At 45.1% G+C, this 21,193-nt stretch overlaps 1 protein-coding gene across 1 annotated transcript in view; it reads right to left on the bottom strand.

Moving 5' to 3' along the window:
* Window positions 1-11,460, bottom strand: part of LOC121559089 (methyl-CpG-binding domain protein 2-like) — a 111,303-nt gene extending 99,843 nt beyond the window's left edge. Inside the window, exon 1 of the mRNA XM_041872384.2 lies at window positions 11,012-11,460. Within this exon, the coding sequence (XP_041728318.1) occupies window positions 11,012-11,127 (116 nt within the window). The 5' untranslated portion in view covers window positions 11,128-11,460. The remainder of the gene's footprint in view (window positions 1-11,011) is intronic.
* Between the last annotated feature and the right edge of the window lie 9,733 nt (window positions 11,461-21,193).

Here is a 21,193-nt window from a genome sequence, read left to right as displayed (position 1 = left end):
CTCTCTCTTTGAGTCAACTACTCACCACATTCTATGCACTGCAGTGCTAGCTAGCTGTAGCTTATGCTTTCAGTACTAGATTCATTCTCTGATCAGGGCCTAAAATTAACTTGTTGGTCCACCAGTTACTGTGGCAGGTAGATGAAAACATCTACCAGCCACTCAGATGTTTTAATCAGCCAAAATATTTCGCCATAATTACATTTTTTTTTTAACTAAAGGATGACCATGCTTTGCAATGTTTTTAAAACAAGAAATGTATTAGTAAGAAGTAATGTGGTATATTGCAAAAAATAAATACAAATTATCAACAAAATATCAGATGAAACAAAATGTTCAGCTGCCCCTTTAAGGGCGGGAAGTTACCACTCGAGTCGTGTCACGTGTCTCTGTGTGAGATTTGGCATCTGACTACGGAGTCTCTTACTAAAGTGGAAAAACAACCAAGCTTGTGAACAACACAATGTAAATAGCCAAGAAACACAAGGACAAAGTCTCACTTTGTAGACTTGAGTAAATTAGACCTACTTTTATGCCCCCAGAAATGAATCTATCAGCGCTTCACTCAGAGCACACAGCTCTCCTGCCAGGCAGTGTTGCTGCCCGATGTGGGATATAGGATTCCTGTTTCTTTGTGCGATTAGCAGCTATGAAACAAAACAGCAGACATACTTTGAAAACAGCTACTGCAGCATTTTTCTACAATAAATCGCAACTCGAACATGTGCTCATACTTGACTTTTGACTATTTTTATTTGCAAAATGTAATGCACTGTAGAGCCCTGCAAAATTGACCACCAACCAACGTGGCTGGTGAAATAGACATTCTTACCCGCCAATACCTAAATCTACCCGCATTTGGTGGTGGCGGGTGTTCATTTTATGCCCTGTCTGTGATCCTTTGATTGGGTGGACAACATGTCAGTTCATACTGCAAGAGCGCTGATAGGTTGGAGGATGTCCTCCGGAAGTCGTCATAATTACTGTGTAAGTCTATGGAAGGGGATGAGAACCATGAGCCTCCTAGGTTTTGTATTGAAGTCAATTTACCCAGAGGAGGACGGAAATTAGCTGTCCTCCGGCTACACCATGGTGCTACCCTACAGAGTGCTGTTGAGGCTACTGTAGACCTTCTTTGCAAAACAATGGGTATTAATCAATTATTTGGTGATGTGAATACATTTTGTATAGTTTTATCTAAAAAGGGCTCACTTTAATGTCTCACCATCTTCTTTTTTTCTGAAATTCACTGAGTAGGATGGGCCTCCCCTTCCTCCTCTGAGGGGCCTCCCCTTCCTCCTCTGAGGGGCCTCCCCTTCCTCCTCTGAGGGGCCTCCCCTTCCTCCTCTGAGGGGCCTCCCCTTCCTCCTCTGAGGGGCCTCCCCTTCCTCCTCTGAGGGGCCTCCCCTTCCTCCTCTGAGGGGCCTCCCCTTCCTCCTCTGAGGAGCCTCCCCTTCCTCCTCTGAGGGGCCTCCCCTTCCTCCTCTGAGGGGCCTCCCCTTCCTCCTCTGAGGGGCCTCCCCTTCCTCCTCTGAGGAGCCTCCCCTTCCTCCTCTGAGGGGCCTCCCCTTCCTCCTCTGAGGGGCCTCCCCTTCCTCCTCTGAGGGGCCTCCCCTTCCTCCTCTGAGGGGCCTCCCCTTCCTCCTCTGAGGGGCCTCCCCTTCCTCCTCTGAGGAGCCTCCGCTGCTGTAGACTAACAGTGAAATGATTACTTACAGACATTTCCCAACAATGCAGAGAGAAAAATTAAAAAATTACAGAAAGATAATAACACACAATGAGTAACGATAACTTGGCTATATATATAAAAACACCTTTATTTAACCAGGTAAGCCAGTTGAGAACAAGTTCTCATTTACAACTGCGACCTGGCCAAGATAAAGCAAAGCAGTGCGATAAAAACAACAACAACACAGAGTTACATATGGGGTAAACAAAACGTACAGTCAATAACACAATAGAAAATATATATACAGTGTGTGCAAATGTAGTAAGTTATGGAGGTAAGGCAATAAATAGGCCATAGTGCAAAATCATTACAATTTAGTATTAACACTGGAGTGATAGATGTGCAGAAGTTGATGTGCAAATAGAGATACTGGGGTGCAAATGAGCAAAATAAATAACAATATGGGGATGAGGTAGTTGGGTGGGCTAATTACAGAATGGGCTGTGTACAGGTGCAGTGATCGGTAAGCTGCTCTGACAACTGATGCTTAAAGTTAGTGAGGGAGATATGAGTCTCCAGCTTCAGAGATTTTTGCAGTTAGTTCTAGCCATTTGCAGCAGAGAACTGGAAGGAATGGCGGCCAAAGGAGGTGTTGGCTTTGGGGATGACCAGTGAGATATACCTGCTGGAGCGCATACTACGGGTGGGTGTTGCTATGGTGACCAATGAGCTAAGATAAGGCGGGGATTTGCCAAGCAGAGATTTATAGATGACCTGGAGCCAGTGGGATTGGCGATGAATATGTAGTGAGGGCCAGCCAACAAGAGTGTACAGGTCACAATGGTGGGTAGTATATGGGGCTTTGGTGACAAAACGGATGGCACTGTGATAGACTACATCCAATTTTCTGAGTAGAGTGTTGAAGGCTATTTTGTAAATGACATCGCCGAAGTCAAGGATCGGGAGGATAGTCAGTTTTACGAGGGCATGTTTGGCAGCATGAGTGAAGGAGGCTTTGTTGCGAAATAGGAAGCCGATTCTAGATTTAACTTTGGATTGGAGATGCTTGATGTGAGTCTGGAAGTAGAGTTTACGGTCTAACCAGACACCTAGGTATTTGTAGTTGTCCACATATTCTAAGTCAGACCCGCCGAGAGTAGTGATTCTAGTCGGGCGGGCGTAAGCAGCGTTCGATTGAAGAGCATGAATTTAGTTTTACTAGTGTTTAAGAGCAGTTGGAGGCTACGGAAGGAGTGTTGTATGGCATTGAAGCTCGTTTGGAGGTTTGTTAACACAGTGTCCAATGAAGGGCCAGATGTATACAAAATGGTGTCGTCTGCGTAGAGGTGGATCTGAGAGTCACCAGCAGCAAGAGCGACATCATTGATATACACAGAGAATAGAGTCGGCCTGAGAATTGAACCCTGTGGCACCCCCATAGAGACTGCCAGAGGTCCAGACAACAGGCCCTCCGATTTGACACATTGAACTCTGAGAAGTAGTTGGTGAACCAGGCGAGGCAGTCATTTGAGAAACCAAGGCTATTTAGTCTGTCAATAAGAATGCAGTGGTTGACAGAGTCGAAAGCCTTGGCCAGGTCGATGAAGACGGCTGCACAGTACTGTCTTTTATCGATCGCGGTTATAATATCGACCTTGAGCGTGGCTGAGGTGCACCCATGACCAGCTCGGAAACCAGATTGCATAGCGGAGAAGGTACGGTGGGATTCGAAATGGTCGGTGATCTGTTTGTTAACTTGGCTTTCAAATACTTTCGAAAGGCAGGGAAGGATGGATATAGGTCTGTATCAGTTTGGATCTAGAGTGTCACCCCCATTGAAGAGGGGGATGACCGCGGCAGCTTTCCAATCTCTGGGGATCTCAGACGTTATGAACGAGAGGTTGAACAGGCTAGTAACATGGGTTGCTACAATTTCGGCGGCTAATTTTAGAAAGAAAGGGTCCAGATTGTATAGCCCAGCTGATTTGTGGGGGTCCAGATTTTGCAGCTCTTTCAGAACATCAGCTATCTGAATTTGGGTGAAGGAGAAGCGGGGGGGGGCATGGGCAAGTTGCAGCGGAGGGTGCAGAGCTGGTGGCCGGGGTAGTGGTAGCCAGGTGGAAAGCATGGCCAGCCGTAGCAAAATGCTTGTTGAAATTCTCGATTATCGTAGATTTATCGGTGGTGATAGTGTTTCCTAGCCTCAGTGCAGTGGGCAGCTGGGAGGAGGTGCTCTTATTCTCCATGGACTTTACAGTGTCCCAAAACTTTTTGGAGTTAGTGCTACAGGATGCAAATTTTTGTTTGAAAAAGCTAGCCTTTGCTTTCCTAACTATATACAGGGAGTACCAGTACCAAGTCGATGTGCAGGGGTACCAGGTAATAACTTGGCTATATACATGGGGTACCAGGTAATAACTTGGCTATATACATGGGGTACCAGGTAATAACTTGGCTATATACACGGGGTACCAGGTAATAACTTGGCTATATACACGGGGTACCAGGTAATAACTTGGCTATATACACGGGGTACCAGGTAATAACTTGGCTATATACACGGGGTACCAGGTAATAACTTGGCTATATACACGGGTACCAGGTAATAACTTGGCTATATACACGGGGTACCAGGTAATAACTTGGCTATATACACGGGGTACCAGGTAATAACTTGGCTATATACACGGGGTACCAGGTAATAACTTGGCTATATACACGGGGTACCAGGTAATAACATGGCTATATACACGGGGTACCAGGTAATAACTTGGCTATATACACGGGGTACCAGGTAATAACTTGGCTATATACACGGGGTACCAGGTAATAACTTGGCTATATACACGGGGTACCAGGTAATAACATGGCTATATACACGGGGTACCAGGTAATAACATGGCTATATACACGGGGTACCAGGTAATAACATGGCTATATACAGGAAGTACCAGGTAATAACATGGCTATATACAGTAAGTACCAGGTAATAACATGGCTATATACAGTAAGTACCAGGTAATAACATGCCTATATACACAGGGTACCAGGTAATAACATGGCTATATACACGGGGCACCAGGTAATAACATGGCTATATACACAGGGTACCAGGTAATAACATGGCTATATACACGGGAGTACCAGGTAATAACATGGCTATATACAGGAAGTACCAGGTAATAACATGGCTATATACACGGGGTACCAGGTAATAACATGGCTATATACAGGAAGTACCAGGTAATAACATGGCTATATACAGGAAGTACCAGGTAATAACATGGCTATATACACGGGGTACCAGGTAATAACATGGCTATATACACGGGGTACCAGGTAATAACATGGCTATATACACGGGGCACCAGGTAATAACATGGCTATATACAGGGAGTACCAGGTAATAACATGGCTATATACAGGAAGTACCAGGTAATAACATGGCTATATACACGGGGCACCAGGTAATAACATGGCTATATACACAGGCTACCAGGTAATAACATGGCTATATACACAGGCTACCAGGTAATAACATGGCTATATACAGGAAGTACCAGGTAATAACATGGCTATATACACAGGCTACCAGGTAATAACATGGCTATATACACGGGGCACCAGGTAATAACATGGCTATATACAGGGAGTACCAGGTAATAACATGGCTATATACAGGAAGTACCAGGTAATAACATGGCTATATACACAGGCTACCAGGTAATAACATGGCTATATACACGGGGCACCAGGTAATAACATGGCTATATACACGGGGCACCAGGTAATAACATGGCTATATACACGGGGTACCAGGTAATAACATGGCTATATACACGGGGTACCAGTACCAAGTCCATGTGCAGGGGTACCAGGTAATTGAGGTAGATATGTAAATATAGGTTTAAGTTAGGGGTAAACAACAGGCAACAGGATAGATAATAAACAGTAGCAGCAGCGTCTGTGGTGAGTCAAAAGAGTCAATGCAATAAGGGTCAATGCAGACAGTCCGGGTAGCTATTTGGTTAACTATTTAGCATTCTTATGGCTTGGGGGTAGAAGCTGTTCAGGGTCCTGTTGGTTCCAGACTTGGTGCATCGGTACCGCTTGCCATGCGGTAGCAGAGAGAACAGTCTATGACTTGGGTGGCTGGAGTCTTTGACCATTTTTAGGGCCTTCCTCTGACACCGCCTGGTATAGAGGTCCTGGATGGCAGGCAGCTTGGCCCCAGTGATGTACTGGGCCGTACGCACTACCCTCTGTAGTGCCATGCAATCGGATGCCAAGCAGTTGCCAGTTACCAAACCAGTGAGCAGTAGCCTATACAAACCCCCTGGTCACATGGCTTCATTCTATAGCCTGGTAAACATGTTCACATGTCATTCAGTGTTGTTCTGTTCTGTAGCATCTCTTTCAGCTTCACAGTCAGGCAGAGTGAGGCAGTATGTGTCCGTGTGTGTGTGTACCCTATAAGGACAAGCACTGAGTAGTAGTAACCCCATAACCTCTGACCTTTGATATTTTACTACTGACCTCAGTTACAGTACTACGAACCCAGCTCTCTGAGGGCAAAGAGTCTAGTGGGGTTCACTCTCACTCTGAAGAGAATCAATTCACCTCAAGAGTCTAGTTGGGTTCACTCTCACTCTGAAGAGAATCAATTCACCTCAAGAGTCTAGTGGGGTTCACTCTCAAGGTCTCAGTCACACCAGTAGTGTTTGCTGGCTGAGAGTCCTTAGCACCTCAATTTCACATGTAGAATCTACGGCGGGTGGTCCTAGATCCACATTCGGTGCGACGTGTCAACAATGCCGAGAAGGCCCACTTCACTTAGAGGACGGGGCGGCAGGTAGCTTAGTGGTTAAGAGCGTTGTGCCAGTAACCGAAAGGTCGCTGGTTCTAATCCCCAAGCCGACAAGGTGAAAAATCTGCCGATGTGCCCTTGAGCAAGGCACTTAACCCTAATTGCTCCTGTAAGTCGCTCTGGATAAGAGCGTCTGCTAAATGACTGAAATGAAATGTAAATGTAGGACGGCTTGTCACAAACTGTATGCACAGAGCCCAGTCTCACAACAGCCTACTCTGTATTCAGCCCTGCCTACCTTCCCACAGCCAGGGATTGTTGTGAATGCATGCCGCTCCTGAAACCTCAAAGTGGCTAGGATGCCAAGAGGGGGTTCACTTCAATCATTCTGTCAAACCAGAACTAACTCTGGCAAGAGAGCACAAGCAGTGAACTGAACTCCATCTCTGGGGCTGACTGAGGTGATGTGGGAAGAATATAGGAACTCCATCTCTGGGGCTGACTGAGGTGATGTGGGAAGAAGATAGGAACTCCATCTCTGGGGAAAACTGAGATGATGTGGGAAGAATATAGGAACTCCATCTCTGGGGCTGACTGAAGAAGAAAGGAACTCCATCTCTGGGGCTGTCTGAAGAAGAAAGGAACTCCATCTCTGGGGCTGACTGAAGAAGAAAGGAACTCCATCTCTGGGGCTGACTGAAGAAGAAAGGAACTCCATCTCTGGGGCTGACTGAAGAATATAGGAACTCCATCTCTGGGGCTGACTGAAGAAGAAAGGAACTCCATCTCTGGGGCTGACTGAAGAAGAAAGGAACTCCATCTCTGGGGCTGACTGAAGAAGAAAGGAACTCCATCTCTGGGGCTGACTGAAGAATATAGGAACTCCATCTCTGGGGCTGACTGAAGAAGAAAGGAACTCCATCTCTGGGGCTGACTGAAGAAGAAAGGAACTCCATCTCTGGGGCTGACTGAAGAAGAAAGGATCAGAATGACTCTAACCCTGACTGAGTCATAACAACATCACTATGAGGGGTTGTGTACCTAAATGGTACCCTATTATCTATATAGTGCACTACTTTTGATGAGGGTCCATATGCTTCTGGTCAAAAGTAGTGCACTATGTAGGGAATAGGGTGTGATTTAGGACACACCTGATGACTGAGTCTTAACAACATCACTATCAAGACTACAGGCTGAAGAGAAGCGGAAATATATACTTCAGGGATTGCAGACGAAATTCCCACACAGCCACTCCCCCTGCTCTGCTCGGTCATTCCATGGACTAATTCCAGGAAATATCCTGGGCAGTATCCTCCAGAAACCCTCTCCTCTCCTGAGGCTGAGGACAGGACTCCGTTACACAACAACACAGTTTACGGGAATACTGAACTAGCCTAATTCTAAGAATAGATTTTTTCTTTCTGGAAGTCAACTGGTCAACAAAACATTAGGCTCGTAGTCTCATAATAGAATAAGGACTTGGTACAAACACAATCGGACTCATGGATCTCAGAAATGTTGACAGTATTATTGGTTCATTCCTCAGACTTCTGGTTCATTCAGTACTGTGTACTGTATTTGTTCATTTCACAGACTTCTGGTTCATTCAGTACTGTGTACTGTATTGGTTCATTCCACAGACTTCTGGTTCATTCAGTACTGTGTACTGTATTGGTTCATTCCACAGACTTCTGGTTCATTCAGTAGTGTGTACAAAACAACATGGAGGAGACATGAAGGTAGGGGCAGAACGATAAACAGAGAGAGGGAGGTGGCGGACCGTGAGCCACACGTAGCCTACCCCTAGGACTTGATATCACCTGATAGGCTACCCAAGCTGACCCAGCTTGATATGAAAAGGACGAGCGTCAGTCTATGTGATCTAAGATCAGTTTGAGAGTGAAAAATTAGGGCAGGAAGTGGGCTTGACCTCTTCATTTGATCCCAGGTGTGAAGAGAAGCCATGGAGCATATGGCTGAGGAGCGAGTACAGTTGCTGCCCAACATTATTTACAAATGTTAACCTAGCTTGTTGCAAGTGAGTGAGCGGGGGTGGGGGGGGGGGGGGGGGGTGAACACATTAACACGAGCACCAACCGACAGCGTGGGTCGTTTTACAACCCTTCCCTCCCCGACACAGCCACAGCCACAGACAGCACCTTAAAACAAACCCACCCAACACCCCTCCCCCAACATCCCACGCACCAATGACATGCAGAGAACATGCTTTGTGAACAAGGGGATGGAGGGGGAGGTTGTCGGGGGGGACTGTGGGGTGGGTCTTGGATAGTCGAGCAGCTTCAATGCAGGTGAATTGTGTTTTCAAATTAAAATGTAAAGAATATATATTTTACAAGGGGAAAACCCGGCCGACAATCTAGTCTACACAACCTCAGTGCTGCAGCTATTCTAGAAATCTGGTCCTTGCTGTTGAGACAGGAGTTTTAATTTGGAGCGTCACCACGTGTGGAGAAAAGAGGTAAGACTGGGATCAAAAGCTTCCGCTTAGCAACCAATCAGAGTGGATCGTGTTGAGCTGCTGCGTGGCGTAGAATAGTCTGCTCTTCCTCAGCGTGTGTCCAGGGCCCCTGTTTTTGGCAGCGCGCTCTCTCTCACCATGAGAAGGGACAAACAGAGCGGGCCAGTACAGGATGTCAAAACTACCAAAACACACCGCCACAAGGCCACACCCGAGACTGTACGCGGCCCTCGCTCGCTAATATGAAAATGTATGCACTCACTAACTGTAAGTCGCTCTGGATAAGAGCGTCTGCTAAATGACTCAAATGTAAAAAAATTAATAATAATATCACACAGACCTACAAACCACACACTCACGATCACAGGTCTACACACCCATCGAACAAGACTTTCACACTATCACACGGCGCTACGCTACGCAGCTTTCCACTATCACACAGGCCTACACACCCCCCACACAGCAAACACTTTCTCACACGCTGCTGGGATCACACCATTTGAATAAGAATGAGAGGCATGTTTTTCACCAGGGGAGGGAGGGAGGGAGGAGGGAGGGGGGTTGGGGTGTAGAGTAGACTGGCAGGCAGGCTCATTGGCCCAGGATGCAGCCGGAGTCACACTCCAGAGGCACTAGGCCAGCCCGAGGGCTTTGCCTTCAAACACTGAGCTGAGGAGGGGGGTGGGGAGAGCATGCAAGGCCTCCTATGTTGTTTTTCATGCTGATCACTACACAGGGGTATACTACAAAGCAGTATCAATGACTTAGCCAGCTAACTTGCCAAATTTCCTTTGTATTTTTTTAGAAAGATAAGCTTTGAAATGGCCATGGTCTCTTTGACTCAACAACCAAAAACACATATCTGAGTTTAGCTTTCTTAACAAACCAAAACATCTAGTTAGCATTTTAACTGATTGATCCTGCTTTGTAGTACACCCCCCTGATGTTAGGCTTACCTGGAAGACAAATGATATCAATGCGTCTCAATCTGATAGATAATTGAATAATTGGGGCTCCCGAGTGGCGCAGCGGTCTAAGGCACTGCATCTCAGTGCTTGAGGCGTCACTACAGACCCCCCTGGTTAGATTCCAGGCTGTATCACAACCGGCCGTGATTGGGAGTCCCATAGGGCGGCGCACAATTGGCCCAGCGTCGTCCGGGTTTGGCCGGTATAGGCCGTCATTGTAAATAAGAATTTGTTCTTAACTGACTTGCCTAGTTAAATAAAGGTAAAATAAAATAAATAAAAAAGGGAGGGAAAAAATGATTGCTTGTGCTGCTTTTCAGTCAGATTTTCCCAGGTGGAAGGAACGCACATGATCACAACACACACAAATGTTCAGAACTTTCATAGTATTGATTATTTAAAATCTTGACTCCCCCCAAACATACACAAACACAGGCACACATATAGTAAGCAACAAGCTGGACACCTTTCTTGAGGCCACAAACTGGAGGGGCCTGCATTGGGTCACCAATCGATGAGTTACTGGGGAAAGTGAAGGCCTACAGCAAAGCAGCTAAATGAAAAGATGAACTGTCATTTAGCGTTGAAGAGTCCAAAGCATAGACAACAATTATGGCTTATAGACCATTTATGAAGGACCATGTTGTAAATTGCCAAGGAATTAGCCGCACAGATAATGTACTTTAGACAGAGGGCTGAGTTCCAATGGTTTAGCCTAGATTGTAAACATAGTTTCAGTTTCAGAGGTGCCATTTATCAAGATCATCACGCATATCATATCAATCACATGATGAGATATGGTCAAGAAGGCAAGTGACCAAATGAAGTCTAAACTAAGTTACATTTGAACTTCCGCTGGCGATACAAAGTGTGATACAATGTTCACACTGATGGCATTAACTAGCATGGCACTGAGTGTGAGTGGGTGCCCAAGCTTAAGGTTTTGCTAGCTAGTTAGCTTTAGCCCATACTTTTCTCCTTGGAAAATAGTTATTGTAGCTAATCAGACAACCAGTTAACTATCATAACTTGTGCACGTATCAAGGTAGCCAACGTTACTGTTATCTAACTTCATGTTCGATCATTACCTGTAGTAATACACATCACACTTGCCAGCACTGAGCCCTGACTTCCGGATCACTTCTTCTTTCTTCCAACCCGGTGGCAGAGAGGGGCAATCCATCCTCTTCTTCTCCATAATCATCCAGCAATACTTTATGATTGGGAATCACCCCAATCGTTATTCAAGGCCGACAAATAGCTAAAAGAATACAACAACGTGTTAATAAATACAGCTGACCTGGCGATCTAACGTGAAGCTCCTGAAGCCGTTTCAACTGCTAACTACTAAACGGGAGCTAAACTTTGAACTTGTTATTTCCGCGATTGTATCGGGACTTTCGGTAGATAGATAGATAGATAGCTATATCGTTGGTTGGACAGTTTCCCTCTTTGATCTTCAACTATCCAACTGTGAGTAACGGCAGTTATCTCGGTGCTGTTATCTCGGTGCTGACCCAGCGCTTGGCAACAGCACTGCTCGAAACAGCAACGCCCCGCCTCTTTGGAACGTCCCGTCACTTCTCGCTTCCCCATTGAGATCCTATTTCTAATTCCTAATTCTATATGGGTTCCTCCCTACCTAGGCGGTGATGCACCATTTAACAGATAAAATACCATCTCATTCGTAAAATATGAACCTAAAAAAAAAAGTTATCTAGTGAACCATTTATTTTGTCATTTTTCAATTTGAATGTTTCTGCAAGTATTAACATTGGCTTATACATAGCCGCGTGAAGTAGGGGTACTGAGTGCAGCGGCGTCAATGCTCTAAATAAGCATTTCCTCTTTAAACTCCTCCTGATTATGAATGTGCACCATCATTTTACTTGAATGCTGTACTTTTTTATTTTTTTCTGAGAACAATAGAGAAAAGTTCCTATCAAAATATTGTCTGAAAGGTGTAGTTGTGTAGTCAGATTTGCCACTGTGGCGCAACGAAGCAAGCTTCTGTATAGTTATTCATACTGAATTCTAACTCTATTGATAGCATAGTCTTACGCAGTCTTCAAAATGGCCAGTCTATTTCTCCTATTCAACTAATTTTACATTTTCAGATTATGTTACCATCTTGTCTCTAAATAGCTTTGCTCTCGCACACTCAAAACAATTTCTAACTGAAACCCAACCGTCTGGCCGAGTTGTGGTGAAAGAGATACTATGGGAGGCAGGAGTAGTAGTAGACTTTGATAGTGTTTTACTTTTCTAAAGCCCCCAGTTTGTGAAGCCTGCCTGCATGGCCACCTGGGTAGTATTCATTAGTGCACACCGTCGCAAAACACTTTTGCATTAAAAAAAAACAACCCCTGAGTGTTTTTTGTTTGTTTTGTTTTTTAGGGGGTAGATCAGCTTTAATATTGCAGATAGATTGTAGCTTTCATCAATGTAATTGTCTGCATCATTTCCAATCCCCCATATATTGTTTTGTAAATATATACAGTGCCATTCAAAAGTTTGGACACACCTACTCATTCAAGGGTTTTTCTTTATTTTTACTATTTACTACATTGTAGAATAATAGTGAAGACATTAAAACTATGAAATAACACATGTAGTAACCAAAAAAGTGTTCCTTGATGACATCTTTGCACACTCTTGCCATTCTCATAAACCAGCTTCATGAGGTAGTCACCTGGAATGCATTTAAATTAACAGGTGTGCCTTCTTAAAAGTTAATTTGTGTCTTAATGCGTTTGAGACAATCAGTTGTGTTGTGACAAGGTAGGGGGTGGGGGGGTATACAGAAGATAGCCCTATTTGGTAAAAGACCAAGTCCATATTATGGCAAGAACAGCTCAAATAAGCAAAGAGAAATGACAGTCCATCATTATTTAAGACATGAAGGTCAGTCAATATGGAACATTTCAAGAACTTTGAAAGTTTCTTCAAGTGCAGTCGCAAAAACCATCAAGCACTATGATGAAACTTGCTCTCATGAGGACCGCCATAGGAAAGGAAGACCCAGAGTTACCTCTGATGCAGAGGATAAGTTAATTAGAGTTACCAGCCTCAGAAATTGCAGCCCAAATAACTGCTTCACAGGGTTCAAGTAACAGACACATCTCAACATCAACTGTTCAGAGGAGACTGCGTGAATCAGGACGTCATGGTCGAATTGCTGAAAAGAAACCACTACTAAAGGACACCAATAAAAAGAAGAGACTTGCTTGGGCCAAGAAACACGAGTAATGGACATTAGACCGGTGGAAATCTGTCCTTTGGTCTGATGAGTCCAAATTTGACCTGTAGTAATGACCAACCGCCATGTCTTTGTGAGACGCAAAGTAGGTGAATGGATGATTTCTGCATGTGTGGTTCCTACCATGTAGCATGTAGGAGGAGGTGTGATGGTGTGGGGGTGCTTTGCTAGTGACACTGTCTGTTATTTATTTAGAATTCAAGGCACACTTAACCAGCATGGCTACCACAGCATTCTGCAGCGATATGCCATCCCATCTGGTTTGCGCTTAGTGGAACTATCATTTGTTTTTCAACAGGACATTGACCAAACACACCTCCAGGCTGTGTAAGGGCTATTTGACCAAGAAGGAGAGTGATGGAGTGCTGCATCAGATGGCCTGGTCTCCACAATCACCCAACCTCAACCCAATTGAGATGGTTTGGGATGAGTTGGACCGCAGAGTGAAGGAAAAGCAGCCAACAAGTGCTCAGCATATGTGGGAACTCCTTCAAGACTGTTGGAAAAGCATTCCAGGTGAAGCTGGTTGAGAGAATGCCAAGAGTGTGCAAAGCTGTCATCAAGGCAAAGGGTGGCTACTTTGAAGAATCTCAAATATAAAATATATTTTGATTTGTTTAACACTTTTTTGGTTACTACATGATTCCATATGTGTTATTTAATATGTTTAATGTCTTCACTGGTACTGTATATATATATATATATATACTACCGTTCAAAAGTTTGGGGTCTGTCACGCTCGTCGTAGGGAATAGATGAAGAGGACCAAGGCGCAGCGTTGCAGGCAAACATACTCTTTAATAGAGACACGGTCAAAAACAACAAACGATACGTGACAGTTCACGGTCAAACATAAACAGACTTGAAACAAAATCCCACAAACATGAATGAAAAACCGACTGTTTAAATATGGCTCCCAATCAGAGACAACCAGCTGACAGCTGACACTCGTTGCCTCTGATTGGGAGTCACTCAGGCCAACATAGAAATAAGTAAACTAGACCCACAACCTACAACACAAAACATAGAAACTAACACCCTGGCTCAACATACGAGAGTCCCCCGAGCCAGGGCGTGACAGTACCCCCCCCTAAAGGCGCGGACTCCGACCGCGCCAACCAAACACAACAGGGGAGGGACCGGGTGGGCACTCCGCCTAGGCGGCGGATCCGGCTCCGGGCATGATCCCCACTCGCTCTCTAACCCCCCAAAGTACCCCTGGTCCGGTCTGGCCCTGCTGACCGGAGCTGGACTGCACACTGGTGGAGCGGATTGCTCTAGCTCCGGCGTAACGCATCTGACCGGTGCCGGACCAGGCACCAGTGGAACAGGCACGGGCCGTGCCGGACCGACGACGCACACCACTGGCTTGGTGTGGGGAACAGGCACGGGCCGTGCTGGACTGACGACGCACACCACTGGCTTGGTGTGGGGAGCAGGAGCGGGCCGGACAGGGCTGACGAAACGCACCACAGACTTGGTGCGGGGAGCAGGAATGGGCCGGACTGGGCTGGCGACGCGCACCACAGACTTGGTGCGGAGAGCAGGAACGGGCCGGACAGGGCTGACGAAACACACCACAGACTTGGTGCGGGGAGCAGGAATGGGCCGAGGTGGGCTGACGAAACGCACCACAGACTTGGTGCGGGGAGCAGGAATGGGCCGAGCCGGGCTGACGAAGCGTACCACTGACTTGGTGCGGGGAGCAGGAACGGGCCGGACTGGGCTGGCGACGCGCACCACAGACTTGGTGCGGAGAGCAGGAACGGGCCGGACAGGGCTGACGAAACGCACCACAGACTTGGTGCGGGGAGCAGGAATGGACCGGACCGTACTGGGGACACACACCACTGGCCCTACACCGGGATCTGGAACGGGCCGGACCGGACTGGCAACACACGCCAGTACCTCTCGCCGTGCCTCTACATCTTCCACCCCCTCTTCGGCCAGTGGCCCCCGTAACCTGGCGGCCTCCTCTGCCAACCCGCTGGACCGCTCTATCGCGGCCTCCTGCTGCCCCGACATCGTGAGCCCCCCCCTAAAAAATTTCTGGGGTTCTCTCCTCCCCGTGGGCCATGCCTCTATAGTTCTCGCCCAACTCTCGCTCTTCTGCTTCCAACTCCCGATATTCAACTCCTCAATTGGCTTGACCCAGTCGAAGCTCTTCCTCCATTGTTCCCAAGTCCACTCTCTCCGCTCTTCACTCGGCTTGACCCAGTCGAGGCTGCCACGGAGATCTGCTAGGGATTTCCCTGGCGATGGCTCCTCGACTCGCTGCTTGGTCCAGTTGTGGTGGGATTTTCTGTCACGCTCGTCGTAGGGAATAGATGAAGAGGACCAAGGCGCAGCGTTGCAGGCAAACATACTCTTTAATAGAGACACGGTCAAAAACAACAAACGATACGTGACAGTTCACGGTCAAACATAAACAGACTTGAAACAAAATCCCACAAACACGAATGAAAAACCGACTGTTTAAAGATGGCTCCCAATCAGAGACAACCAGCTGACAGCTGACACTCGTTGCCTCTGATTGGGAGTCACTCAGGCCAAAATAGAAATAAGTAAACTAGACCCACAACCTACAACACAAAACATAGAAACTAACACCCTGGCTCAACATACGAGAGTCCCCCGAGCCAGGGCGTGACAGGGTCACTTAGACATTTCCTTGTTTTCCATGAAAACATACATGAAATGAGTTTGAATAGGAAATATAGCAAAATGAATAGGAAATGTAGTCATTGACAAGGTTAGAAATAATGATTTTTAATTGAAATAATAATTGTGTCCTTCAAACTTTGCTTTCATCAAAGAATCCTCCATTTGCAGCAATTACAGCCTTGCAGACCTTTGGCATTCTAGTTGTCAATTTGTTGAGGTAATCTGAAGAGATTTCACACCATGCTTCCTGAAGCACCTCCCACAAGTTGGATTGGCTTGATGGGCACTTCTTACGTACCATACGGTCAAGCTGCTCCCACAACAGCTCAATAGGGTTGAGATCCGGTGACTGTGCTGGCCACTCCATTATAGACAGAATACCAGCTGACTGCTTCTTCCCTAAATAGTTATTGCAGAGTTTGGAGCTGTGCTTTAGGTCATTATCCTGTTGTAAGAGGAAATTGGCTCCAATCAAGCGTCATCCACAAGGTATGGCATGGCGTTGCAAAGTGGAGTGATAGCCTTCCTTCTTCAAGATTCCTTTTACCCTGTACAAATCTCCCACTTTACCACCACCAAAGCACCCCCAGACCATCACATTGCCTCCACCATGCTTGACAGATGGCATCAAGCACTCCTCCAGCCTCTTTTTATTTGGTCTGCGTCTCACAAATGTTCTTCTTTGTGATCCGAACACCTCAAACTTCGATTTGTCTGTCCATAACACTTTTTTCCAATCTTCCTCTGTCCAGTGTCTGTGTTCTTTTGCCTTTTTCTTTTTATTGGCCAGTCTGAGATATGGCTTTTTCTTTGCAACTCTGCCTAGAAGGTCAGCATCCCGGAGTCGCCTCTTCACTGTTGACGTTGTGACTGGTGTTTTGCGGGTACTATTTAATGAAGCTGCCAGTTGCGGAACTGTGAGGCGTCTTTTTCTCAAATTAGACACTCTAATGTATTTGTCCTCTTGCTCAGTTGTGCACCGGTGCCTCCCACTCCTCTTTCTATTCTGGTTAGAGACAGTTTGCGCTGTTCTGTGAAGGGAGTAGTACACAGCGTTGTACGAGATCTTCAGTTGCTTGGCAATTTCTCGCATGGAATAGCCTTCATTTCTCAGAACAAGAATAGACTGACGAGTTTCAGAAGAAAGTTATTTGTTTCTGGCCATTTTGAGTCTGTAATCGATCCCACAATTGCTGATGCTCCAGATACTCAACTAGTCTCAAGAAGGCCAGTTTTATTGCTTCTTTAATCAGCACAACAGTTTTCAGCTGTGCTAACATAATTGCAAAAGGGTTTTCTAATGATCAATTAGCCTTTTAAAATGATAAACTTGGATTAGCAAACACAACGTGCCATTGGAACACAGGACTGATGGTTGCTGATAATGGGCCTCTGTACGTCTATGTAGATATTCCATTAAAAATCAGCCGTTTCCAGCTACAATAGCCATTTTCAACATTAACAATGTCTACACTGTATTTCTGATCAAATTTGCTTTTCTTTCGAAAACAAGGATATTTCTAAGTGACCCCAAACTTTTGAACGGTAGTGTATATATACACATCTTTAAAAAAATATATTTTCCTTTATTATTTTCCCCTAACCCTACCACCCCTCCCCTAATTGGAGTAAACTAATTGATAACAAAACTTAGGCTTCTACTTCCAGCTTATACATCCTATATACATTTTACGGACACAATCTATTTGATATATAGTAGTTATATAAAATACAAGAGTTAAAATTTGTTTGTTTTTAGTCCTGTCCTTCGTCTACCCTCAACCTCTTCCATCTATTTCCATCCAGTTTGATTTCTATTTGCCATATATTTTTAACTGTGCTGTTTCTGCATTTTCAGATCATGTCACCATCTTGTCTTTAAATAGCTTTTAGGTTCTAGATAGCACCTTTTTTTTCTAAGAGTGTAGAGATATTATAGGATTCATCATATTCAGAGCCACTGTTAGCGAGGTCTCTCTCTCTCTCTCTCTCTCTCTCTCTCTCTCTCTCTCTCTCTCTCTCTCTCTCTCTCTCTCTCTCTCTCTCTCTCTCTCTCTCTCTCTCTCTCTCTCTCTCTCTCTCTCCTCTCTCTCTCTCTCTCTCTCTCTCTCTCTCTCTCTCCTCTCTCTCCTCTCCTCTCCTCTCTCTCTCTCTCTCTCTCTCTCTCTCTCTCTCTCTCTCTCTCTCTCTCTCTCTCTCTCTCTCTCTCTCTCTCTCTCTCTCTCTCTCTCACACCCACCCCTGATCCCTGAAGGCCCTTGTGGTTTCATTAAACCCCAATGTGGAGCATGATGTCGGGCCAGTCTGGACTGTCTCTGTCTGAGTCTGACTAACAAGAGGAGATGTGTGATGGTAGTTGATATGAAGTTATTCTGATGTCAACAAAATCTACAGAATAAACCATATTCGTTGTGTTCTGATTGTTTTTTTAAATGCTGTCTAAATGAATGTAACATAATCAGTAGACATCCTCATAGCCCCCTGTCTTCCCCTCCCTTCCAGCCCTTCATACGAGGAAGGGCAGCCCAAATGACCGTTGCTTTATTCTGAGCAGCCACATGAAAAGGCCTGACAATGGCTGGGTTCAGCCTAGCGAAGAGACAACAGGGAGCCCCCTCGCCCTGCACTGTTCATCCTGCTGAGGGAATAAAACACCACAGAACCAGGCAGAACACTCTCTGGACCCGCATATCATTTTTTTATCGGACATCTTTTAGTAGCCTATCCCTAGCCCATATTCTACTTGTGGAAGCCTAAAATCATTCATCTATCTTCATAATAGTGAAGCATTAATGTGTCAGAGTGAAGCACTAGTATTTCAAGTTTCTCACCGTGTTAGAAAATGTTTGCTCCAAGCTGGGTGTGCTCCAAGCTGGGTGTGCTCCAAGCTGGGTGTGCTCCAAGCTGGGTGTGCTCCAAGCTGGGTGTGCTCCAAGCTGGGTGTGCTCCAAGCCTTTTCTTTTACTGCAGTGTTTTCGAGCTGAAGTTGTCAAGAGACTGTCTGAACTTAACTGCTCTAAAGCCACAGGTCCTGCCAGGTTTTTAAGAGATGTCCCCTGTGTCACCCATTTAATCAACATCTCTGTTGAGTAGGGAAATAGTTCCCACAGATACGAAACATGCTAGAGGGATCCCTCTCCGCAAGACAGACAAGGGCAACTGAAGTCGGATGTTTACATACACTTAGGTTGGAGTCATTAAAACTCGTTTTTCAACCACTCCACAAATTTCTTGTTAACAAACTATAGTTTTGTCAAGTCGGTTAGGACATCTACTTTGTGCATGACACAAGCAATTTTTCCAACAATTGTTTACAGACAGATTATTCACTTATAATTCACTGTATCACAATTCCAGTTGGTCAGAAGTTTACATACACTAAGTTGACTGTGCCTTTAAACAGCTTGGAAAATTCCAGAAAATGATGTCATGGCTTTAGAAGCTTCTGATAGGCTAATTGACATCATTTGAGACAATTGGAGGTGTACTTGTGGATGTATTTCAAGGCCTACCTTCAAACTCAGTGCCTCTTTGCTTGACATCATGGGAAAATCAAAAGAAATCATCCAAGACCTCAGAAAAAAAATTGTAGACCTCCACAAGTCTGGTTCATCCTTCGGAGCAATTTCCAAATGCCTGAAGGTACCACATTCATCTGTACAAACAATAGTACGCAAGTATAAACACCATGGGACCACGCATCCGTCATACCGCTCAGGAAGGAGACACGTTTTGTCTCCTAGAGATGAATGTACTTTGGTGCGAAAAGTGCAAATCAATCCCAGAACAACAGCAAAGGACCTTGTGAAGATGCTGGAGGAAACAGATACAAAAGTATCTATATCCACAGTAAAACAAGTCCTATATCGACATAACCTGAAAGGCCGCTCTGCAAGGAAGAAGCCACTGCTCCAAAACCGCCATAAAAAAGCCAGACTACGGTTTGCAACTGCACATGGGGACAAAGATCGTACTTTTTGGAGAAATGTCCTCTGGTCTGATGAAACACAAATATAACTGTTTTGCCATAATGACCATTGTTATGTTTGGAGGAAAAAGGGGGTTCTTGCAAGCCGAAGAACACCATCCCAACCGTGAAGCACGGGGGTGGCAGCATGTGGGGGTGCTTTGCTGCAGGAGGGACTGGTGCACTTCACAAAATAGATGGCTTCATGAGGAAGGAAATTATGTGGATATATTGAAGCAACATCTCAAGACATCAGTCAGGAAGTTAAAGCTTGGTCGCAAATGGGTCTTTCAAATGGACAATGACCCCAAGCATACTTCCAAAGTTGTGGCAAAATGGCTTAAGGACAACAAAGTCAAGGTATTAGAGTGGTCATCACAAAGCCCTGACCTCAATCCTATAGAAAATGTGTGGACAGAACTGAAAAAGCGTGTGCGAGCAATGAGGCCTACAAACCTGACTCAGTTACACCATCTCTGTCAGGAGGAATGGGCCAAAATTCACCCAACTTATTGTGAGAAGCTTGTGGAAGGCTACCCGAAAAGTTTGACCCAAGTTAAACAATTTAAAGGCAATGCTACCAAATACTAATTGAGTGTATGTAAACTTCTGACCCACTGGGAATGTGATGAAATAAATAAAAGCTGAAATAAATCATTCTCTCTACTATTATTCTGACATTTCACATTCTTAAAATAAAGTGGTGATCCTAACTAACCTTAGACAGGGAATTTTTACTAGGATTAAATGTCAGGAATTGTGAAAAACAGAGTTTAAATGTTTATTTTATTTATTTTTATTTTCACTAGGCAAGTCCGTTAAGAACAAATTCTTATTTACAATGACAACCTACCCCGGCAAATTATGCGCCGCCCTTTGGGACTCCCAATCATGGCTGGATTGTGATACAGCCAGGAATCGAACCAGGGTCCGTATTGACGCCTCTAGCACTGAGATGCAGTTCCATAGACGGCTGCGCCACTCGGGAGCTCCAAAATGTATTTGGCTAAGGTGTATGTAAACATCTGACTTCAACTGTATATATATTTTGAGTGTGTGGTCTAAAGTAATTTACGAACAGATAGAGGAATATGCTAGCATGAAAAATATTTTTTTATGACCTACAATCTGGTTTTAGAAAGTCCCACTCCACTGACACATCTGTTGTTTTTAACTGACTTTATCAGGAAAGAAGGTGACTTGGGAAAGTTCTGTGGAATAGTAATGCTTGATCTGCAGAAGGCATTTGACTGTTGATCATGATATTATGCTCTACAAGATAAGCCCTTGGTTTTAACAGCAGGGTCATTGACTGGGTTAAATCCTATTTAACAGGATGAGACCAAATGGTGGATGTTAATGGAACACTTTCTAGTGCAA

This window comes from Coregonus clupeaformis, unplaced genomic scaffold, assembly GCF_020615455.1.
Source record: "Coregonus clupeaformis isolate EN_2021a unplaced genomic scaffold, ASM2061545v1 scaf0289, whole genome shotgun sequence".
NCBI classification, from domain to species: domain Eukaryota; kingdom Metazoa; phylum Chordata; class Actinopteri; order Salmoniformes; family Salmonidae; genus Coregonus; species Coregonus clupeaformis.
This window is presented reverse-complemented; position numbering and strand designations above follow the sequence as displayed.